At 38.3% G+C, this 20,837-nt stretch overlaps 1 protein-coding gene across 3 annotated transcripts in view; it reads left to right on the top strand.

Moving 5' to 3' along the window:
* The window catches only part of TRDN (triadin), a 301,414-nt gene that overhangs the window by 34,567 nt on the left and 246,010 nt on the right, over window positions 1-20,837 (top strand). For all 3 annotated transcript variants that reach the window (XM_080663584.1, XM_080663583.1, XM_080663585.1), the window contains exon 2: window positions 9,155-9,364. In XM_080663584.1, coding sequence (XP_080519710.1) covers window positions 9,155-9,364 — 210 coding nt within the window. The remainder of the gene's footprint in view (window positions 1-9,154; window positions 9,365-20,837) is intronic.

The following is a 20,837-nucleotide window of genomic DNA, read 5'->3' as shown; positions in this document are numbered from 1 at the left end:
CTCCTGTATTGGGTGCATATATGTTTACCAGAGTTATATCTTCTTGTTGGATTGCTCCCTTTAGTATTATGTAGTAGCCTTCCTTATCTCTTCTTATGGCCTTTACTTTGAAGTCTATTTTATCAGATATAAGTATCACAACCCCAGCTTTTTTCTCATTTCCATTTGCCTGAAAAATGTTTTTCCATCCCTTCACTCTCAGTCTGTGTGAATCCTTTGTTCTGAGGTGGGTCTCTCACAGACAGCAAATATATGGGTCATGTTTTCTTATCCATTCAGCTACCCTATGTCTTTTGATTGGTGCATTTAATCCAGTGGTCGGCAAACTCATTAGTCAACAGAGCCAAATATCAACAGTACAATGATTGAATTTCTTTGAGAGCCAAATTTTTTTAACTTAAACTTCTTCTAACGCCACTTCTTCAAAATACTCACCCGGGCCGTGCTATTTTGTGGAAGAGCCACACTCAAGGGGCCAAAGAGCCACATGTGGCTCATGAGCCACAGTTTGCCAACCACAGATTTAATCCATTTACGTTTAATGTTGTCATTGACAAGTACATGTTTGTTGTCATATTTTTCCTTAATGTTTGTGTTTCTTCTTGCCTTTCTATTTCTTCTTTTTATAGCAGTCCCTTTAACATTTATTGCATTGCTGGCTTGGTAGTAATCCCTTTTTTGTCTGTGAAGCTCCTGATTCCACCTTCAATTTTGAATGATCGCTTTGCTCGGTATAGTATTCTTGGGTTCAGTCCCTTACTTTGCATCACTTTGTAAATTTCATTCCATTCCCTTCTGGCCTGGAGTGTTTCTATTGAGAAATCCGTTGATATTCTAATAGGAGAACACTTGTAGGTAACTTTCTGTCTCTCTCTGGCAGCCTTTAAGATTCTTACTTTGCCATTGGTGTTTGCTAATTTAATTATGATGTGTCTTGGTGTCAGTCTTTTAGGGTTCATCTTGTTTGGGACTCTATGTGCTTCTTGGATTTGCATGGATTTTTTCTTGCCAATATCAGGAAAATTTTCTGTCATTATTTCTTCAAACAGGTTTTCTATTCCTTGCTTCTCTTCCTCTCCTTCTGGTACCCCTATTATGTGAATATTGTTTCATTTTGTGTTGTTCCAAAGCTCCCTTAGGATCTCCTCTTGCTTTTTAAGTCTTCTTTCCAGTTGCTGCTGTGTTTGTGTGTTTTTTCCTACCTTGTCTTCTAATTCACTGATGCGGTCCTCAGCCTCTTCTAGTCTACTGTTTAAGCCTTCCATTGTTTTCTTTATTGCAGCTATGTTGTTCTTAATCTCCTCTTGGTTCCTTTTCCTGTTGGTGAAATTCTCATTCAGCTCCTTATATTTCTCATTGAGTTGTGTGTATTTGTCATCCAGCCATTTAAACATCCTTATAACCATTACTCTGAATTCTTTCTCTGATAAGCTGCTAGCCTCAATTTCATTTAACTCCCTTTCTGGTGATTCCTCTTTTTCTTTCCTTTGGGGACTGCTTTTTTGTCTTCCCATGTTTTCCTGTAATGTTTTAATTGTAGATCCAATTCCTTTGCTACCCAGGTTCTTTTGGGGATGGTGCTACTGGTGTAATTTCTCAGTTCTCCTGGGCTTGGTAATCTAGTGTAGCTCCCTCCTTGAGCTATTTGGGTTCTCATTATGTAGGCCTGCGAGCTTGAGAGGCACAACAGCCATGTCTAGAAGTCAGCAGCCTGTAGGGTAGTGTCCCAATTTTTGCTGTCTTGCACCCTTAATTGAAATCATGCGTGCCCAGCAGGGATTCACAGTGGCACCCAAGAACCATCCTTGGGGTGATGGGGCTCAGGGGGCCTGCACTCTGGAAAGGCGTGACTGTGGTGTCCAGAGTTCTGTAGTTGTGGGGTGGGCAGACTCATATTTTGCTGCTGCACCTGTGGTGGATAGGTGCTCACTCCCAGTGGCGGCTCACAGGGGCACCCGCGGTACGTTTGCCTGTGAGGCACACTGAAGCACTCTGAAGGGCCCTGGCAGTGTAGCCGTGTAATTGAGGCACCTGTGGGCAGGTATCCAGGATGAGTGAATTCAGAATTTCTACTGCTAGGAGGGGGAGAGTGTGCCCCTGTTTGTCCAAGATCACACCCAGGGAGAGCTCACAGTGGCTCCCACGAGCGCCCTGTGGGTAGATGGGCTCAGAGTGCCTGCCTGTTGGAAATACGCATCTGTGGAGGTGCATTTGCTGGCGCAGAGCTCTGACGCATTCTGAGGGGTCCTGGCACTGAGGTTGAGCAGCTGGAGTGAATGTGAGCAGTTATTCAGGAAGAGGAAGTTCAGAATTTCTACTGCAGGGCAGTGCACCCTTGTCTGTGCAGAATCACACCCAGCAGAGTCTCACAGCTGCTCCCCTGAGCGCGCTGTGGATAGATGGGCTCAGGGGTCCTGCTTCTTGGAAATGTGCCAGTGTGGAGGTGCCTTTGCCTGCGCAGAGCTCTGGCACACTCTGAGGGCCACGCACCCTTGTCTGTACAAAATCACACCCACGAGGGCTCCCAGTGGCTCCCAGGCGCTGCCTACCGAGTGGTGTGCCCTGGATGCCTGCACGCTGGAAATGTGCTAATGTGTTGTCCGGGAGTTCTGCCGCTGGGGAGGGGGAGGTTGCACTTACTGCTGCGGAGCGGTACACCTTTGGAGGTGGAGGTCCCAGAGTCCACGGGTCTGTGGTTGGAGCAGCAGGATTTTGGCTGGAGTGGCTGCTGGGTCAAGGGGCAATTCTAAGGCCTGTCTGGTTGGTGGTGCTGATGAGTTTCTAACAAAGGCCGTTCTCCCCTTCACGATGGAGTCCCGCAGTCCGGGGAGTGCCCGCAGTGGTGGTAGTCTCTCCTTGTCCAAGAGAGCCTGGTCTGCCAGCCCCTGCTGCTCCTATGGGGCTTTAACTGTCCCTTACTCACTCACACACACACCACACACATCCACGCACTCTCCTTTCATACCCTCACTCACTTCCTCTCCCTCACCTCCATCCTGCCAGCTGCCATCTTCTCCTCTCCAAGTTCATACTACATTTATTTTTTAACATGAAAGATATAACTCTATTAACATAGTTGTGGTTTTTTAGCTTAATATATTAATATTATTTTGAACCCTTATAAAATATCCAAATAGAAATATGCATTCTATGAATTGAACGATGTCCTCCCAATTTCATATGTTAAAACCCTAATTCCAGTCGTGATAGTACTTGTGAAATAGGGACATTGGGAGATAATTAAGTTTAAATGAGGTCACGAGGGTAGAGCCTTCATGATAGGATTAGTCCCCTTGCAAACTGAGATGGCAGGAAGCTTGCTAGCTCGCTTTCTCTCTGCCATGTGTGGACACAATGAGAAGGTAACCATCTGCAAGTCAGAGAGTCCTTACCAGCATCCAGCATGCTGGCACTCTGATGTGAGACTTCCAGACTCCAGAATTATGAAGAAATAAGTTTCTGTCATTGGAGACCCCTCGTCTGTGGTATATTGCTATGGCAGGTCCAGCAGATTAAGACAATGCACCATCACGCATTTTTAAGTTTATTGTCAGCACTCTTATCCATCTACACATTTACTCAGCCTAATCTGGTTGTAGAAACCCCTCCCAGTTGGAGATTTTTTTAAACCTTTAGAGATTAAACAACCTAAGTAACATCTGAGATGCCAGTTCTAATTGTTTCATTAAAAATAAATGTCTCAGCTAAATTATTGACATTATTTAGCAAATATATGCTTTTTTTCAATCAAGAGATTGCATATCTTTTTCTCTACCCTACTCTGTTGTGGCCTTATTTTGACCAGTTAAACTTCCCACTACTTATGAGATGTACTTGAATATATATGCTTTTACATCAGTAACATAGCTCTCATCTCAACATTTTCTCATGTCAGAAAAATATATTTTGTTTTACATTTCATTTTTCTCTCTGGTTAAATGTTACTAGGTACACCCTTCTATATGCAGAAATATTGAGGTCATTCAACACAACACTTTTTTTAAGCTGATTTCTTTTAACAAAACTTAGGAATTTTTCACATTATAATAAGTGTTTCTTTGGCTTCAGTGTGTAAAATAAGTGTTTATTTTGCTAAGTGCTATCAAAGAATAGATGACTTGCTTCCAACATGGAACATTATTGAAAACCAAACAAAGGGCTATATGAAAGTCAGAATCGTTTTATGTGTACCATTGTATTATCAAAAAATGTTACAGGTAAGAACAATAGTGTTCATTTAAAAAAGATATCGCAGGGAAGGCGGGGGAGGGGGTTGGGTGGGAGGTAATAACCAAAGACCTTGTATGCATATATGTATAGCCCATGGACACAGACAATAGGGTGCTGAAGGCCTGGGGCGGGGAGGGAGGAGGTCAATGGGGGGGGTGGACATATATAATATTTTCAACAATAAAGAATTATCAAAAATAAAAATAAAAAAATTAAAATATCAAGGAAATAGCATTATAAAGTTGACATTTGAGGTGATTTTTGAAAGAGGAGTTGGATTGTAACAGTGGAGTTTTAATAAAACTATCTTTTTAATAGAGAAAAAATCATAAGAAATATGTGCCCACTTTAGATTGGTAAAGCAATGCATCTTACTTGTAATACGCTAGAAATTCAATACATTTTGTTTCAAAAATTAATTCTAGTGTCCTCCAATATGCACTCATAATTGCTTTTGACCTTTAAATTCATTTGCTATTTGTTAGAAAACTGGCATCCGAATGGGGAATAACTACTACGTGGAAAATGAGTTCAAAAAGTCGGGGAAACTGGGCTTACAGGAACGAATACAAGAAAGGACATCCATTACTTTGCAGTGAGGACTTTGGAGAGTGGGCTAGCAGGTCACAGTGCAGCACCACTGCCCAGGGAGGGAGGTCCTGCCTCTCACTCACCCAGAGCAAGAGCAAGTTCTTCCTCGTAACAGCACCTCAATGTCGGCAACTCACCTTGCATACCCCAAACATCTTTCATTTAGAACCTGTCAATGCAGCCACTAAAGAAACAAGAGTGAGATCTGATGTTTTCTTTCTAAAATGAAAATAATTTTTAAAAGAAGCTGTATATTTTAATCATTCTGGCCCATCACTCCTTATGATACAACAGATGAAGTAAAATAATCATTTGCCTTCCGCGCAGGAGCAAGAGGGTCACTCAGAACTTGTGATGGCTGGTAATGCAAGTACAGCCAAATCAAAGCAGTTGATATACTCTCATATAATTGGAAAGTCCAGAAATAAACTTGACTAAACACAGCTGGCTCCGTGAACCTATCCAGTGGTATCTGGACCCTGCCACTTTCTGTGCTGCAGCACACTATCCAGCTGGTGGGCTAGAGGGGCACTGGAGGACCCCACCAGTTTAGCATCCCTTGTGGAAAGAGAATGTCCTCCAATACTTCCATAAAAATGTGGTGGTCTCTGATTTCCCTGCACTTCACTCTCCTAGGCAAGAGGGAGTGATATGAGTGATCGGGCTTAAACACTTATTCCTGTGGCTGGGGGTTGGGGCAGTGTTTTCGTTTCCTAGTCTCACCACTAGAAAAAAAAACAAAACACACATGCTGGAAGAGTGCAGGGAGTGGGTGGACAGAGAAAGGAGTGCTAAATAATCTATATATTTCAAAGCCCAGTGACCGGAATGGCAGAATGACCGGAACGACTGGTACGACTGGTGGCTATGACATGCACTGAGGCAGCCAACTGGCCTGATCTGGGCCCCGATCACTCCCCCGCCCCCGACCGCGCCCCCCCCCCCCCCCCCGGGTGGCCAGGCCCCTGATAGGCCCCTAACACCCTGATTGGGGGCAGGGCCAGCCGGTCAACTGCCCTCAGCCCCTCCTCCCCTCGCTGGCCCAGCCCGATGGGCCCCCTTAAGGCAGGCTGGCTGGACCCCACCCATTTAAGAATTCGTGCACCGGGCCTCTATACAAAATAACTGTATAACTCTTCACCTCAGCAGGTGGATTAGGTGGCCAAATCATTCTATGAAATATTATAATGATCACATCTCACAGAATCTGGAAGAAAAGTTGACAATTTAGAGCTTTTATTAAAATTGGCAAGAGACCAGTTTCTGGTTTGAGACAAAGCACTTGTTACCTTGAAAGTGAGTAGGGTTTTTGTTGTTGTTTTGTTTTGTTTTTATGTGCCTCGAATCAGTATTTTTCTAAAAATTACTCTAGGTTATTTCCACGTTCTATCTATCTATCTATCTATCTATCTATCTATCTATCTATCTAGTAGAATATGTAGGATTATTTATTTTTATAAATTACTATGGTATTTCTTGCTTCTCAAAATCTGTTTCATTCAGTTTATATACACTTGTAGAAAAAATAATTTAATTGTAACAGATATATGTATATGATATGTACACATTCTGCAAAAACTAGGATGATAAAATATGTAAGTTAAAAGATAGATTTTTTTACTTTTCAACTACATTTGCCAAAAGATCTTTGAAATAGTTTCTCCAACATTTTTATTTTACATACACTTTTTTGGCATACTTTAAAAATATATCAAATATTATTCTTACTTATAATTGGGAATTAGATTCTTAACACAATTTTGGAATGCAATATATTTTTATAATATCATGATAGCACATACTCTCTCTCCTTTGTTCTCTAATTGTTGGAGAAAAAATATACTGGTTAAGTATTCCAGAAACCACATCACCTAGTGAAATACACACTTCAGAATTAATGCTTTTATGTAATGAGGATATAGTACTTTATTTATACCATTCTAGAACATAAGTGTTCTCCTTGAACATCCTGGAAGAGATTGTATTGCCAGTATCCCATAGGAATAATAATGGGCAAATGCACTTGGCAGTTTCCTCCTCTGATTAATAAGACATGATGAAGTTAAGTGACTTCTTCCAGGAGGCATATGATTTATTCTTCCAGGCATAAGGTGACTGTGAAGCTGGTCTTTGGAACCACTGCATGAGCCGTCCACTTTACTTTATGGACAGAGTCACGAGGCCTTGCAGCCAGATCCCCACTTCTTTTGAAACTGATTTTGGCTTCCTGGCAATCAAAATTATTTGTATAAAATGCAAAGCAATGGAATTAAAATGCAGGCATGGAAAGTACTATTACATAGCCTAGCTGCTCTACTCCTGTTCTGAGACACCAACTTTCAAGAAGCGAGGTCCATGTCAAATTGCTCAGTAGTATTTACCTCCCGTGTTTTTCCGCCAAATCTATAACTAGCTCTTATCATCTTCAAAGGGCTTCTCAAATATTAAGTAATCTCAGATTGCACACTGTTCTTTGCATTTATCTTGACCAGCTGTCAGAGAAGGCAATTTATTTCTCCTCGATTTTATTCCTCTTGGCTCTGTGGCTTCTGTAGTAAATTTGAATGGAACATGAAAAGTACAACTTCCTGTGTTTTTATAACAAAGGCAACACATATTTCCTTTAAGCAAGATAGCTTTCACAGTGCTTGTGGTGTTGCATTTGGTACTCAAAACATACTTTTGTCACCTTTGAGTCTTCATTAATTCCTAAGTAGAAATTATGAGGATGTGAAGACAAAGAAGATATAAAAAATAATTTACCATATTATTTTCATCTATTTAAAATATTGTAACAACTGTTTTGGCAGGATTATAAGGTAAAATAAAATTTGAAATTTATATACATATGTATAAATATATATATGTAAATTTTTCTGATTTTTAAAAATGTGACAAGGATTCAGCTAATTTCTATCAAATCTCTGTAAATTTATTCTTTCCATTTCAAGATACCAAGCAGGTGTGTATCATATTGTCTGCAGAAATACTCTCAAATACACAGTACACTGAAGTGAATCTGAAGTGCAAAAGCAGTTCTCCCAGTGTTCTCCATATAGCGGTAGTAGGAAGCCTTCCAGAAGCTAAAAAACTGGAGATTAGTTAGCAACATATCAACTTTCAGGTGGGCCTCTCTTAAACACTTATAATTCACTTATTCTCTTGCAAATCACTATTGCAAAGGGTTGATTCACTTGCAGCCCCACTTGGGTCTTAAATCACATTTCAAAGCACTCCTATCATTCATCCATTTTCAGAACTGCCATTAGAAGTGATGGGAATTTGGCACAAAAATCAATGAGAGGATATGATATGACTTCTTTCTAATTTTTCCTTCTTGGAGCACCATCTCAAGTACAGTCTGTAAAATCTGTTTTCAAAGGTATTTTTCTATCCTGCTGTCATTTCAACAAAATTGAGTTCATGAACTTGGGATATATATTCACGTAGTTTTTCAGAAAAGAAAGGAGTTTCATTGTCATGATTGCAAATTTTCACCTAAAGTCATTTTAAAATCTTAATTAAATAATTTTAATACTGATGTTCCACATCAGCTTTTTAATCTTTTAAAAACATGGGCTTAGATTTATCATTTTATCTAAAAATAGTTGTATTGCTTGTTCCTGGGTGGGGAGATTATAAAGGATCGCCTACTTATTTACCTATTTATTTTTTATATTTTTAAAATTGTCTCTCATGAACATGTAGACTCTTGAAAGCAGGAATAAAAAGGTTACTATATTTAAGATTTTCCCACATTGTTCTCTTAGATCTGTGCCCCTTTACAAATAAAAATGAATGGCCTCAATAAAAGGGTCAGGTATGCAGTTAAACCAGGATATCTAGAAGGAATTTCATCCATTTAAACTATTTTATTACTGATTTTGTTTCTCTCCCAGAGGAGACGCTTTTGCTTGCATTCAGAACTGGCATAGGAGCCTAAATAAAGAAAAAGGGCTTTAAAAAGCAGCTTGACTCAAAAAAGCCCATTGCCCATAATGTAGTGGTTTTGGAGGTGGTAAGGGAAAAGCAAAAATGAATTCAAGATGATGGTAAGGTCTGTGACCTTGATGGCAGCATTTATGGAACTTGGGAGACAAGGCATGCTGATTCTAAGGGCATATGGGTTTCAGGCAGGAAGGTGAATGCTGAGGAAGAGGCGATGTGGCAGTGGGCAGCGAGGTATGGTCCTGCCACTAAAGAAGTGTGTTCTACTAGAGAAAATGGTATAAGCCACTTACATATATTTGCATAACCTATGTTGTTGTTTTTTGTCATTAACATTTGATGTAAATTTCTAAATGGTAATTCTCCTTTCTGAATGCTTGGTTAGGAAATGCAGCCACCACTACAACTGTTATCGACAACAAGAATGGATCCGTGCCCAAGGCCCCTGGAAAAGTACTGAAGAGGACAGTCACCGAAGACATAGTGACCACGTTCAGCTCCCCGGCAGCCTGGCTGCTCGTCATTGCTCTGATCATCACGTGGTCAGCTGTTGCCGTTGTGATGTTTGATTTAGTGGATTACAAAAACTTTTCAGGTAAGATCCATGAAATTTGGCTTTTTAACGAATAGAAACAATGTTCTCCCCAGTTCTGGCTTTGTTTCTCTTCACCCCAACTTAATGTGATAAATACAGCACCCCACAAATGTGCTTTTAGGTCACCAAAGTCTAGGTTCTTTTTTGTTCTCCTTCTATTCTCCTTCTTTGACTGGTGTACTCATTGATTTCAAGTGAAATAGATTTTCTTATTTGTAGAGCAGAACAAAGGCTGAATGTTACAATCTCATGAATATAATGATTAAAAAAGTTGGGTGTACTTAGTTTTGGAACTGGAACTTTATCAACCATTAATAAAAGGTAATTTGTGAATTTTACAGTAGGTAATGTAAAACAAAATGAAGAGCTTTTGTTGATTTTAGAAAGATAAGAAGGGAGAGTAATAGAGAGATAGTAACATCTATGGGAGAGAAACATCAATTGGGTGCCTCCTGCACCAACTCCCTCACTGGGGATCGAGCCCACAACCTGGGCATATATCCTGACCAGGAGTCAAACCACGGACCTCTTAGCTCAAGGGCCGACCACTGAACCACAACAGCTGGGCAAAAATGAAAAGCTTTTGGACAAATGGAAAAGAGTGTAAAGTATTTTTAAGCCCCCCCCCCCCCCCCCGCCCTGCCACCATGTGGCTTCAAGCTTCCTTTTCAGACATATCTTTGCTCCTCCCATCAAAACATCCTATTTTGAGTTCTTGAAAATAAAGAGTGTTAAAAGGGCTTTCCCAGAATGGCTTATAATGAGATATTATATCTTGAATGTTCATGTGTTTTGCAGTAAAATAGGAAAAACACAAGTGAAGATAAATTTTCATTATGACAATTCAATCTCTGAGTATATCATTCATCTCTTTGTTCAAAGGCTTTTTATATTTTTAAAATTATATTTATTTATTTTCTCATTGATACACTATATTGACTGTGCATTCCTTGATGAAGGAATTACTCAGGTATTTGATAAATAATAAATAAATAGGTGAATGAGTTTTTGCTTAATCACTTTTTATCACCAGGAAAAATATTGCATTAATCTATTAGAGCACTTCATATTTGTACTGCCCACCCCCCATCGCCATTTTCCCTCCCTCAGTAGTAGATCCAGAAGCTATAATTTCTATAAGTCGCTTTCTATATCTTCAAAGACCCTCTATTTTTCATTATTGTCTTTTATGCATTAAGCAATTACTTATCAAGAATTTACTAGGAAAATGGCTGTTAAAAGAAATACAAATATACATTTGCAAAGTTGTAAAATTCTGTCATTTGGGTTTATTGATGTGGAGGTGTGACTGAGATGACCCTGCCCACCTGCACCACTGGTAGCTGGGCTAAAGCAAGCATCAGCTAACAGCTAGAGCTATGTTCGTGGTGTCAACCTGAGCAAAAAAGGCTATTCACCCAGAGCCATAAACCTCTGCTCTAAGTGGGCTGTAATTTTGTTATATTGTGAAATGTGAACTCTTAAAAGAATATACTCTGGAACTGCCCATAATACAAAATTCTGACCTAGAATTTTAAATGGAAAAACAATGAATTACATTACTCTAGAACCGTGATCGGCAAACTGTGGCTCGCGAGCCACATGCGGCTCTTTGGTCCCTTGAGTGTGGCTCTTCCACAAATTACCACGGCCTGGGTGAGTCTATTTTGAAGAAGTGGCGTTAGAAGAAGTTTAAGTTTAAAAAATTTGGCTCTCAAAAGAAATTTCAATGGTTGTACTGTTGATATTTGGCTCTGTTGACTAATGAGTTTGCCGACCACTGATCTAAAAGATTTTATTTCCCTTGAGCCTATATTGACTGTAACATTTCATCTTTCCTTTCTTAAACTTTCATTCATTTAAATTTTAGAACCAAATATGATAATAAAATATAGATCTTTAATGCTTACAATACATGTTAAGAACTGCATGTGAATCTAATATTTGTAAAGTTAATAATTTAAAAGTGTTTTACAGAAATTTCTGTTGAATGCAATTTGTTCTTAATTGCATAGAATGAGCAGCTACCCATTAGTCTTCCAGGTTAGATTACTTAAGTGAAAAAACACACTTTTGATCCACAGTAGAATTCCCTTGGACCACTGTAACTAGGTGCTATGGATAATGCCTATGTGATTGGCATTTCATGTGATAGGGAAAAAATAACCTCTGTATTACTACAATTTCATTTCTTCTAAGAAGTGTTTGTTAAGCACATCTCCTATGTGAGGTTTGTCCCTCCAGCTTTCTATATTTATCAATGACCTAACCCACTATCCATTCCCTATAAAAAGAAACCTGCACGTCATCTCTTAAATCTGTGTGGCATCTGATTAGTCACCGTGCTCCATGGCGGCTACTCCGTGTCTCAGATATTTGCTCCCTTCTCCTTTACTACACTTCAGACCTTGGTTCTCTTTTCGGGGTGTTAATGCAGTTGCTTCTTGTCTCCCTCATCCAGTCTCTCCCCTTTAACATTACTCCCAAGGTATCTGCATAACACATAAGTTTCATCAACTATTTCCTGTTGCCTAAGTGCAAGTTCCTTGACATGATATTGACGAAGTCCTTGGCTTAGTTCTTCATTTTCTTCCTGTAATTCAGCTCATGCACCTTGTTTTCCAGTCATATCACTACTTTCTCTAGGAAAACGTACCCTCACTTCTCAGTGCCTCTGTTTATACGGTTCCTCTCTCCCAACCCCACTGAGACAGCCGAAAGTGTATTAAAATAGTTAAGAATGTGAACCCTGGTGTTGGATTTCCCTGGTATTAAATCCAGACCTTACCACTTTCTAGCTGTTGGATATTGGAAAAGTCACTTAGCCTCTCTCTGTCTCAGTTTCATCACCTATAAAGCAGGGATTATAATAGTACCCATGTAAAAAGATTAAGAAAAGTGTATAAGTGAATATATTTAAAGTACTTAGAACAAAACCTAGTTTATCACAAACACTGTATAAATATGAGTATCACTAGTAAAGACTCATTCCTCAATCTTCTATCTAGAGAAATTCTATTCACCCTTTTTTTGTGTGAAACATTCTCAGGCATCCTAAGAAGAATCCTCCGTACCATGCTTTTGTTCCTTCATATCTTGGCACTTGTATTAAATCAGTTAACACATTGTATTATAGGGATCTGTTCACTTACCTATCTCACTCAGAAACGTAAACCTATCCAAGGAAGAGACGGTCTTATATATCTCTGTATATGAGTGCCTGTCACACAGTAGGTGTTCTGCTACATGTTGCTTAAAGGAATGAATGATACTGACATTTGGATTTTGAAACAACTTTTTATATTATGAAGAAACAATATGCCATAAAAATTTCATTTCAGCCAAACAGTTTTGAACAACTTTAAAAATTAATAAGTTTAATAAAATTAGATTGTAAAAATCGTAAAATGCTTATAAGATGAAATGCTGTTTGTTATGTTTTGTAATGTTATCTATTGTTACATGATAAATTCCCTCAAAAGTAAGTGGTATAAAACAACAATAACTGTTTTTCATTTTACACTCTTTCTGTGGGTCAGGAATTTGGGAATGGCTTAGCAGGGTGGTTGTGGCTTAGGGTATGCCTTGAGGTTTCAGTGAAGATATTTGCTGGGGCTGAATGATTTCTGGGGTTTTAGAGCCACTGGCAAGATGTCCCACATGGCTGCCCATTAATGCTCGTGTGTCCTCACAACATGGCAGCTGCTTCCTCCAGAATGAATGATTCAAGGGAGAGCAAGGTAGACACCACAATGCCTCTTAGGCCTTAAGCTTAGAAATCACATACTTTTTTCCCCTACAAAACCCTTTTGGTTACACAATTAATGTTTGAAGAGACTGTGCAAGGGTATAAGTACCAGCATGCAAGGATCATTGAGGGCCATTTGGGAGGCTGGCTACCACATATTTCACCTTCAGAAAATTACTTTGCTAAGTTATACAGCTTTAGATAAATGCTTACATATATGGGATGCCATCCAATACTCTAGTTGACAAAAAGATACTGTAATTATGATAGGTTCGAACAGAAAGGTGATGTGGTAAGATGACTCATGAGGCCACATCTAAGAAAGTAAATATTCACCAATGGATTTGTAATGAAAACAAATTTACAAAGCTGAAATTTTATAGGGGAAATGTATAAATTCTTCAGATAAGAAGTTCAAATAGTTTTAGATAATTGAAATTTGAATGTTCGATTTCTGGAACCCAAAGAATATAAGCTCAAAGCATTTGTATAATTGTAGTACAAAAAACTCATATTAATCTTTGGTTGGTTGGATGGGACACATCCATTCACATTGCAATTCTAATTTCTTTGCTCTATTTAGCAAATTCAAACCTGCCCTTTTTATGTTGATTTTTCACAGAAATAAAATCATTTGCTTCAAGAGTTTCAAAATGTAAAAGTTATTCTTATGTTTCAAATATTATTATTATTTTATTTATTTATCTCTAAATTTTTACATATGTCTCCTTTTTCCCCGCTTGGCCCTGCCACCACCCCCCAGCTATTCCCACCCTGGGCAAGCCCCCACTGCCCCTATGTCTGTGTCCATTGGTTATGCTAATATGCATGCATACAAGTCCTTTGGTTGCTCTCTAACCCCCCGCCCCCTTCCCCTGCCATTTGTCTCTGGATCTATTCTTGTTCATCATTTTATGTTGTTCATTATATCCCACATATGAGTGAGATAATGTGATATTTATCTTTTTTTGACTGGCTTATTTCGCTTAGTATAATGCTCTCCAGTTCCATCCATGCTGTTGCAAATGGTAAGGATTCCTTCTTTTTTATAGCAGTGTAGTATTCCATCGTGTTTTAATGGATACATTTCAAACATTTACTAGGAATTAATATTGTTATGATTATGAATCTTTTGTTCTACATAACAATCTTTGAAATATGCTTTGCAAATGCTTAAAACACAAGGCTAGTGGTAGAAGGAAGCACACTGGAAATACCTCTGAGGGCCAAACAGTAAAGGCAGCTGTCCTTGGGCTCTATGACTCTCTGGCACTTTAGAAAAATAGGTAAAGGCTTTGAAGATATTAAAAACTGTTCATAGGGAAATAAAAATATTTTTCAAAAGTACTGAGCAACCTTCACAATTCCTTCTTTTCTGAATTTGATCTGATTTACCTGTACATAATTTGCTTATGAGGCATTTGTGGTATTGGCGTTTAAGTGCTTCTTTCAGAAATCTTGGGTTCACTCCACAGCTCTAAAACCTGCAAGATAACATGACTAGGGACTTGCATTTCCTTGTCCGTGAAATGCAGATAGCACCTTGCTTTCTGGATTGTAAAATTTGTGACTTTGATTCTCGTTATCAAATAAGACAAATTATAGGACACCAAAACAGTTACTAGAAAACAGATTTTACCCACCCTTCATTTTTTATTATAATGTCCAAAGTGTATCCAACCAACACTGTGGTATATCTGTCAGAGTTTGCTCTAAATAGAATCACTATGAGTGATACAGAATAGGGGACTTATTATATGATTTTTGAAGGCATTTGCAATGTGTCCAGGCTAGGTCGGAAGTCAGCAATGAGCAAATTGTTGTAGGAAAGGAAGAATATCTTTTTCTTCTACCCTTCTAAATTTTGGGCTGGGATCCCTTCAACAAAAGAGAAAACGCATTCCAATTTATTTGGCATGTTTTATGTGACGCTGGGGCCTTCATAAGGAAAGAAAGGTCCTAAGAAGCAGTTAATCCTAAACAGTTATATCCTAAGTTTGATGAAGAGTGAAAAGTGGTGGGAAAATGTGATAGGATAAAAGAGTTATGAGCTAAGTGTTGTAAATTGAGGCAAACAGCAAGGCCTGTTCATTTGACTCCTCTGGTTTTTGGGAAGTAAGGATACTCCTTTCCTTCGAGGAGGCTACCTCTCACATGAGGGTTTATGACCTGCTTTAGGGAAAGATCAGAAAGTCCTTCTAGTATCTGCCATTCCTCAAATTCCTTCAGTTGAATAAATTCAGTATGCCAAGGTGCCAAATTTTAGGAAATGGTGTGCTGAACCCCGTCATTGGGAAGGGCAGAAATAGAAATAGAATAGGGACAACTATGGACAAACCGGAACTGACAAGGACAAAATGGAACCCTTGTTTGACTCACACCACCTCAAATCATGATGACGTGGGTGAGCAGCAGGATAAATTGGTGCCTTCACAAAGGAATCTGCACAAACACCTGGCCAGGATTTGGAGATGCTGAAGGAGGCGGTCCAGTAACAACTGGCCGGCACGCTGCGGTCTGTTGCCACATGTCAGGGTCAGCCAGCATATCGGAGATAATGTGCTTGAGCTGCAACAGCACCTGCCCTACATCCACCTTCAGAGAATAAACGATGGCTTAGTACTTCCTTTTTACCTCCCAAAACTCGTACAAATTTCTCTTGTGCCCAACTTACCTGGGAAATACTTGTAAAGAAATTCTGGGACTTGTAGTTCCAGCTTAGTGATTTGACAGCATGCAAAGCTACCATGTAGGATGACTATAATTTATCATTCAAGACAGGGATACCCATGAAAGTGAAATGAATAGCTATTAATATTTATTTCAGGACCACAGGCACAAAGCAAGATGCCTGATTGCCCAGGTATTGTCCACCCTGCTTTAGTTCTCTCCTGGAAGATGAATGTCTTCAGAAACTCAAAGTTACGGGAGATAGGAGGCGTGGAGGGAAGAGGAAGGACAGCCTTACTTTTTCAGTAATTGAGGCTAGGGGGTCACAAAGGTTGCTGGAGGCCTTGGCCCCAAATTTCTGCAAACCAGCCAGGAAGCCCTTCCGGAAATCACAGGGGTGCCCCAATAATTTAATAACTCTTTCAGGACCAAAATTTGTGGGATTTGGTTGAAATTCCTTACAACTTCTTTATTTATACAGAGACAACTTTTTCTCTAAGCAATACATATAAACAAATAGGATTTCTAGAGAAATGGTCATAAATGTAGGCATTAGTGGATGTTCTGATTTCCCTCTAGGTCAGAATGTACAAGAAAAAAAAGTAGTAACTCTTGGCTCTTCTTGCCTAAGAATGAGGGTCATAATTTATTAGCACCCCCATTCATAAGAAGGAAAAAAATCATTATATGGCAATACCACGTGGTCTCAAACAACATTTGATAATTTTTGCATGCATTCCACAAAACATACTTATTTCAAAACAATTCCGTAAGAATTAGATAAGCTAATCTATGTAAAACATATGTGCCTGGCACGTAGGAGGCACTCATTAAATGTAACTAGAATTTGAATCTTATTACCAGGAAGTAAGATCAGTAATTTGAGAAGAGAGCCAGCAAGGACATGATGGTAGGAAGCATCAATTTCTTATGAAAGTCTAGCAGACAGCTCCTGATGTGCCTTTTAAATAGATTTTCTAATGAGGTGTGCCATTTATCTACTGCTCTTGGAAATTAATTTCCCTGATTCTTTTCCCCTGGCACTTAGCCCAGTTAAGCAGGTGCACTGTTTGTCAGACTAAGCTTAGAAGGGTAAAATGATTCAGGTAAGACCCAAAGTCAATCACAATGTGTAAATTGAACATTTAACAGGTATGTATATATGTATTTTTATAGGTACCTGTGTGTCTGTGTGTTTATAGAGATGTCTGTGTGTCTGTATATGTATGAATATGTTATTACATTTCAGGAGACTTGGAATACTGAGACACTACATGCACCATTTTAGACTTTATCCGTTCTCATGTATACTGAGTTTTCAAGAATATTTAACATTTTGTGTGCTTCTCATTCTGATTCAAGTCTTATCTCATATTCCACATTTTCTGTTCAATGTTCCAGGACTGTTTGGTCATTTTGGTCACTAAACTTAAGAAAATGCATTTCCTTACACAATTCCAATCTGTTTATAAATATCTTAGGGAAGCAGGAGGCTCTGTGGTCCAATGATTGCCAGACCTTAATCAAAGTTGGTTGATTCTTCATGAAACAAGAGGGGAGAAAAGAAAAGAATTTTTTTCATTTTAAAGAAATGTTATTAATTCTATTGTTCCTGCATTTTGGTCTTAAAAGTAACCTTTGAAATTTTGATAAAATGACAAATATTGTTTTTGTCACTGTTTATTAATGTCATTTATTTATTTATAAATCAAAAGTTGATAATTCTGTGCTGGACCCCAGGTTTTTGCTGGTTGTCAATTTGAGGTCAGAAAGCCTAAAAGTATGATATCAATGCCCTATATCACTTGCTGAAACCTTAGCAAATGAGAGCTTGTATTGGGATTTATACTTATATCAATCTATATCCACAATTATAAATCATAGCATATGTTAATACTCACTTTTTGATAGACCAGCTGTTATACATCTTTCAGTACTATGTTTAAATTCATTTCCTTAAAAAGAATCATTCCTGAACTTTCAATAAAAATCATATCACTCTATCATAATTCCTCATTATATTTTTTACTCTTTACTCATAGCATTTATTCCAAGTTGTATATATTTAATTGGGTCTCATTATTTATTTAATATCTTTCTTCACTGACCTGCTAGGTTTGTAAAAAGAATAGCAAATAGCTTTATTTATTTCATTCACTTGATTTTTTTCTAGTGCTTATACATATGAGCTCAATAAACATTTGAACCAATATTAATGTAAAATAATGACGCATAAATGAGTAAATAAAGGTAAGGGTGGTAGAATTGTTTTACACTCTGAATGTTGAGTCATGAGCATAGCATTTCTTCATAAAATATTAGTTTATGATGTCATTGATAGTGATAGGATTTACATTTATAATACTTTTTAAACTTCTGTCTCCCTGATTAGGCCATAAGTATCACAAAGGTAAAAATAGTCTTACTCATCTCAATATATCTATCTCCCTGCTTACTGCCTGACACATATCATTCAATAGAATTTATATGATCTAAACAAAAAGTATTTGCTAAGCATATATAGCAAGCAAAAACAAATAAACAAGTGAGCAAAATACAAAACAAGAAAAACAAATACATGACTTTCAAGACAAGAACCAAAGTAGTTGAATGCAGGCTCTGGGGGCTAGAACAGTGGGTTAGAATGCTGGCTCCACCATTTAGTAGCTGCGTCGCCTTGCGGAAATTTACCTCTCTGTGCTCAGTAAGGATCTTCCGGTGCAGGCAGAGACTCCTGAAGACTCCTGAGCAGAATCGGAAGATGACTGAGACCCCTGTTCTCCTGCCATTCCACGTAGTGGCTCAGACAGATGCAGATGGGCAAATCTAGGGACCCTTCTCTTAGTTGCTCTTTAGTTTGATAAGGAAAGCAGGAGGGCAGCCTTATAGCTGGGTGTGTGTGTCGGGGTTGGGGGATAACTTATTTGAGAATGGATACCATACAGTCAGAATTAAAGTGCCAAACACCCAAGAGGATACTGGAAATGGCAGTCCTATAGTAGGTGGAGACTGAGAGAAGGTGAGATCATATACGGAGCCTGGTGCTGAGGGAAGGGAAGCTGCCAGCCCTGGCTAGCAAACTTGGAAGAGCCTCTGGATTATTCTAGATTCAAAGACAATCTTGCTTATTTCTTCACATTGACACTGATTAATTACCAGGCACTGTGGTATGTGACTTGTATGTATTATTTCATATAACACTCATAACTCCTTGTGAGGTATTATTACTCTTATTGTCATTTTACAGTTCAGCAAACGGAAGCACAGCGCGCTTTGAGATTCTCTCCCCCCCCCCCCCACTATATAACACTGTTTGTCAGAACTCAGCATATTATAAATTGGATTATGAGCAGGCTGAATATATAAATAATTGGCATGAGGCACTGTGGTCCTGATTTAGCTTAGTGACTTTGGAAAAAGCAGAGGTCTCGATGAATTGTATAAACATGGTAAAAGCTGATTTTCTGATCATCACACAGCTATTAGTTGGAGAAGCACCAGCACTAGACTGAGGTGGGTAAAGAACTTAACTTGCATGTAAAACTTGAGTGTTCTAGAAAATTCATCAATTAAAATAAATGATATTTTAATGCAATATTTAACAATTCAAAATCAATGCAAACAACTGTGATTACAAAATATCAAAAATTTTAAATGAAGACAGGATCATTGTTTACCAATTTTTCCTTTTGTTTCTGGTTCCAATATGGTTTGGCACTGCCCGAGGAGGGAGGCTTGAGCTTGAATGCTATCAATGTGAGCTCAGAGCCCATGCCTGTAACCATCATTTGCTGATGTTTCTCTGGATATGAAAGATACAGAAGAGTCAAATATAGCTTAAAGGACGTAAGACTGATGGTCAAAGATAATGGTGAAACCATGGAATTGGTTCTTTAGAAGGAAAGTAGAAAAAATGACTAATTCAATTTCCCTAGTATATTTAGAAACTTAAGAATCTATAAAGTGTGGCTTCAAGGACAGAGAACAAATAAAAATCTTATTTAACTTTAAACTTTTCTTGCTTCTCTTGGCACTCTTTTATGAGTGTCAAGAATCCAATTACTGATCTTAAGGAGCCTAAAGCAGTTTCCCTGCATCTGGTGGTATACATTTCTGTAAGAAAAAGAAGAAGATACTATTAAGAGTACTTGAACACTGAGAAACATTTCTTATCTCATATAATAGAAGTGCTGGAAGCAGGTGATTATTCCAACATTGGGTAATTCAGTGCCTCAGCAATGTCATGGACTCAAGTTCTTTCATTTTTAACCTTTGCCTTTCTTAGTGATCCAGCCACAGTTCGTGTGGGTATAACATGGTACAGCAGCTCCAGGTTCTCTGACACCATGCCACAACTTGTTCTTCCTTTTAACAGCAAGAAAACCCCTCCAAGAATCTCGCATCCAACATCTTATTCCAGAAACAATTGTGAATTCATGTTATTGTTTGTTTGATAGCAGTATAACATAATTGCTAAAAATCATGCTCTGGAGGGTACAAAATCAGACTCCATCATTTTGCTAGCTCTGTAACTTTAGCCATATTATTTAAATACTCTGTGTCTCAGTGTTTCTATATTTAATATAGAGATAAAATAATATAGCTACCAAATTGGATTATCAAAAGGAAAAAGTGAGTTAATATTTGTAAAGTTCTTAGAATGATATCTTACAGGTAATATGCATTCTATAAGTGTTACCTACTGTTGTTATCCGAGGATCCTCACTGTGATATATGTAATTTAACTCATGAAAACAGGAGAGGTAAGAAAGTAAAGTTATCTGAGTACTCTTAAAAAGGAAGACATTAATAAAAGGTTTAGTTGCATTGTATATTATTCCCTTTGAAATGATTTGGATGTCCGAGGGAAGGAATAAGGATTAACTTGAGGACTGCTATCTTATTCAGTATCTATATCTATGTCTATGTCTATATCTATATCTAGTCCATATCTATCATTTTTTAAAGTTGTTGTCTGAGTGGCTAAAAATCAGAAGCTGATCTCAAGCCAGCAACATTGACTTCATAAAAGTAGCCTAATTTGACTATTTTAAA

The sequence above is a fragment of the Plecotus auritus genome (assembly GCF_963455305.1).
Source record: "Plecotus auritus genome assembly, chromosome: 4".
NCBI lineage: Eukaryota > Metazoa > Chordata > Mammalia > Chiroptera > Vespertilionidae > Plecotus > Plecotus auritus.
This window is presented reverse-complemented; position numbering and strand designations above follow the sequence as displayed.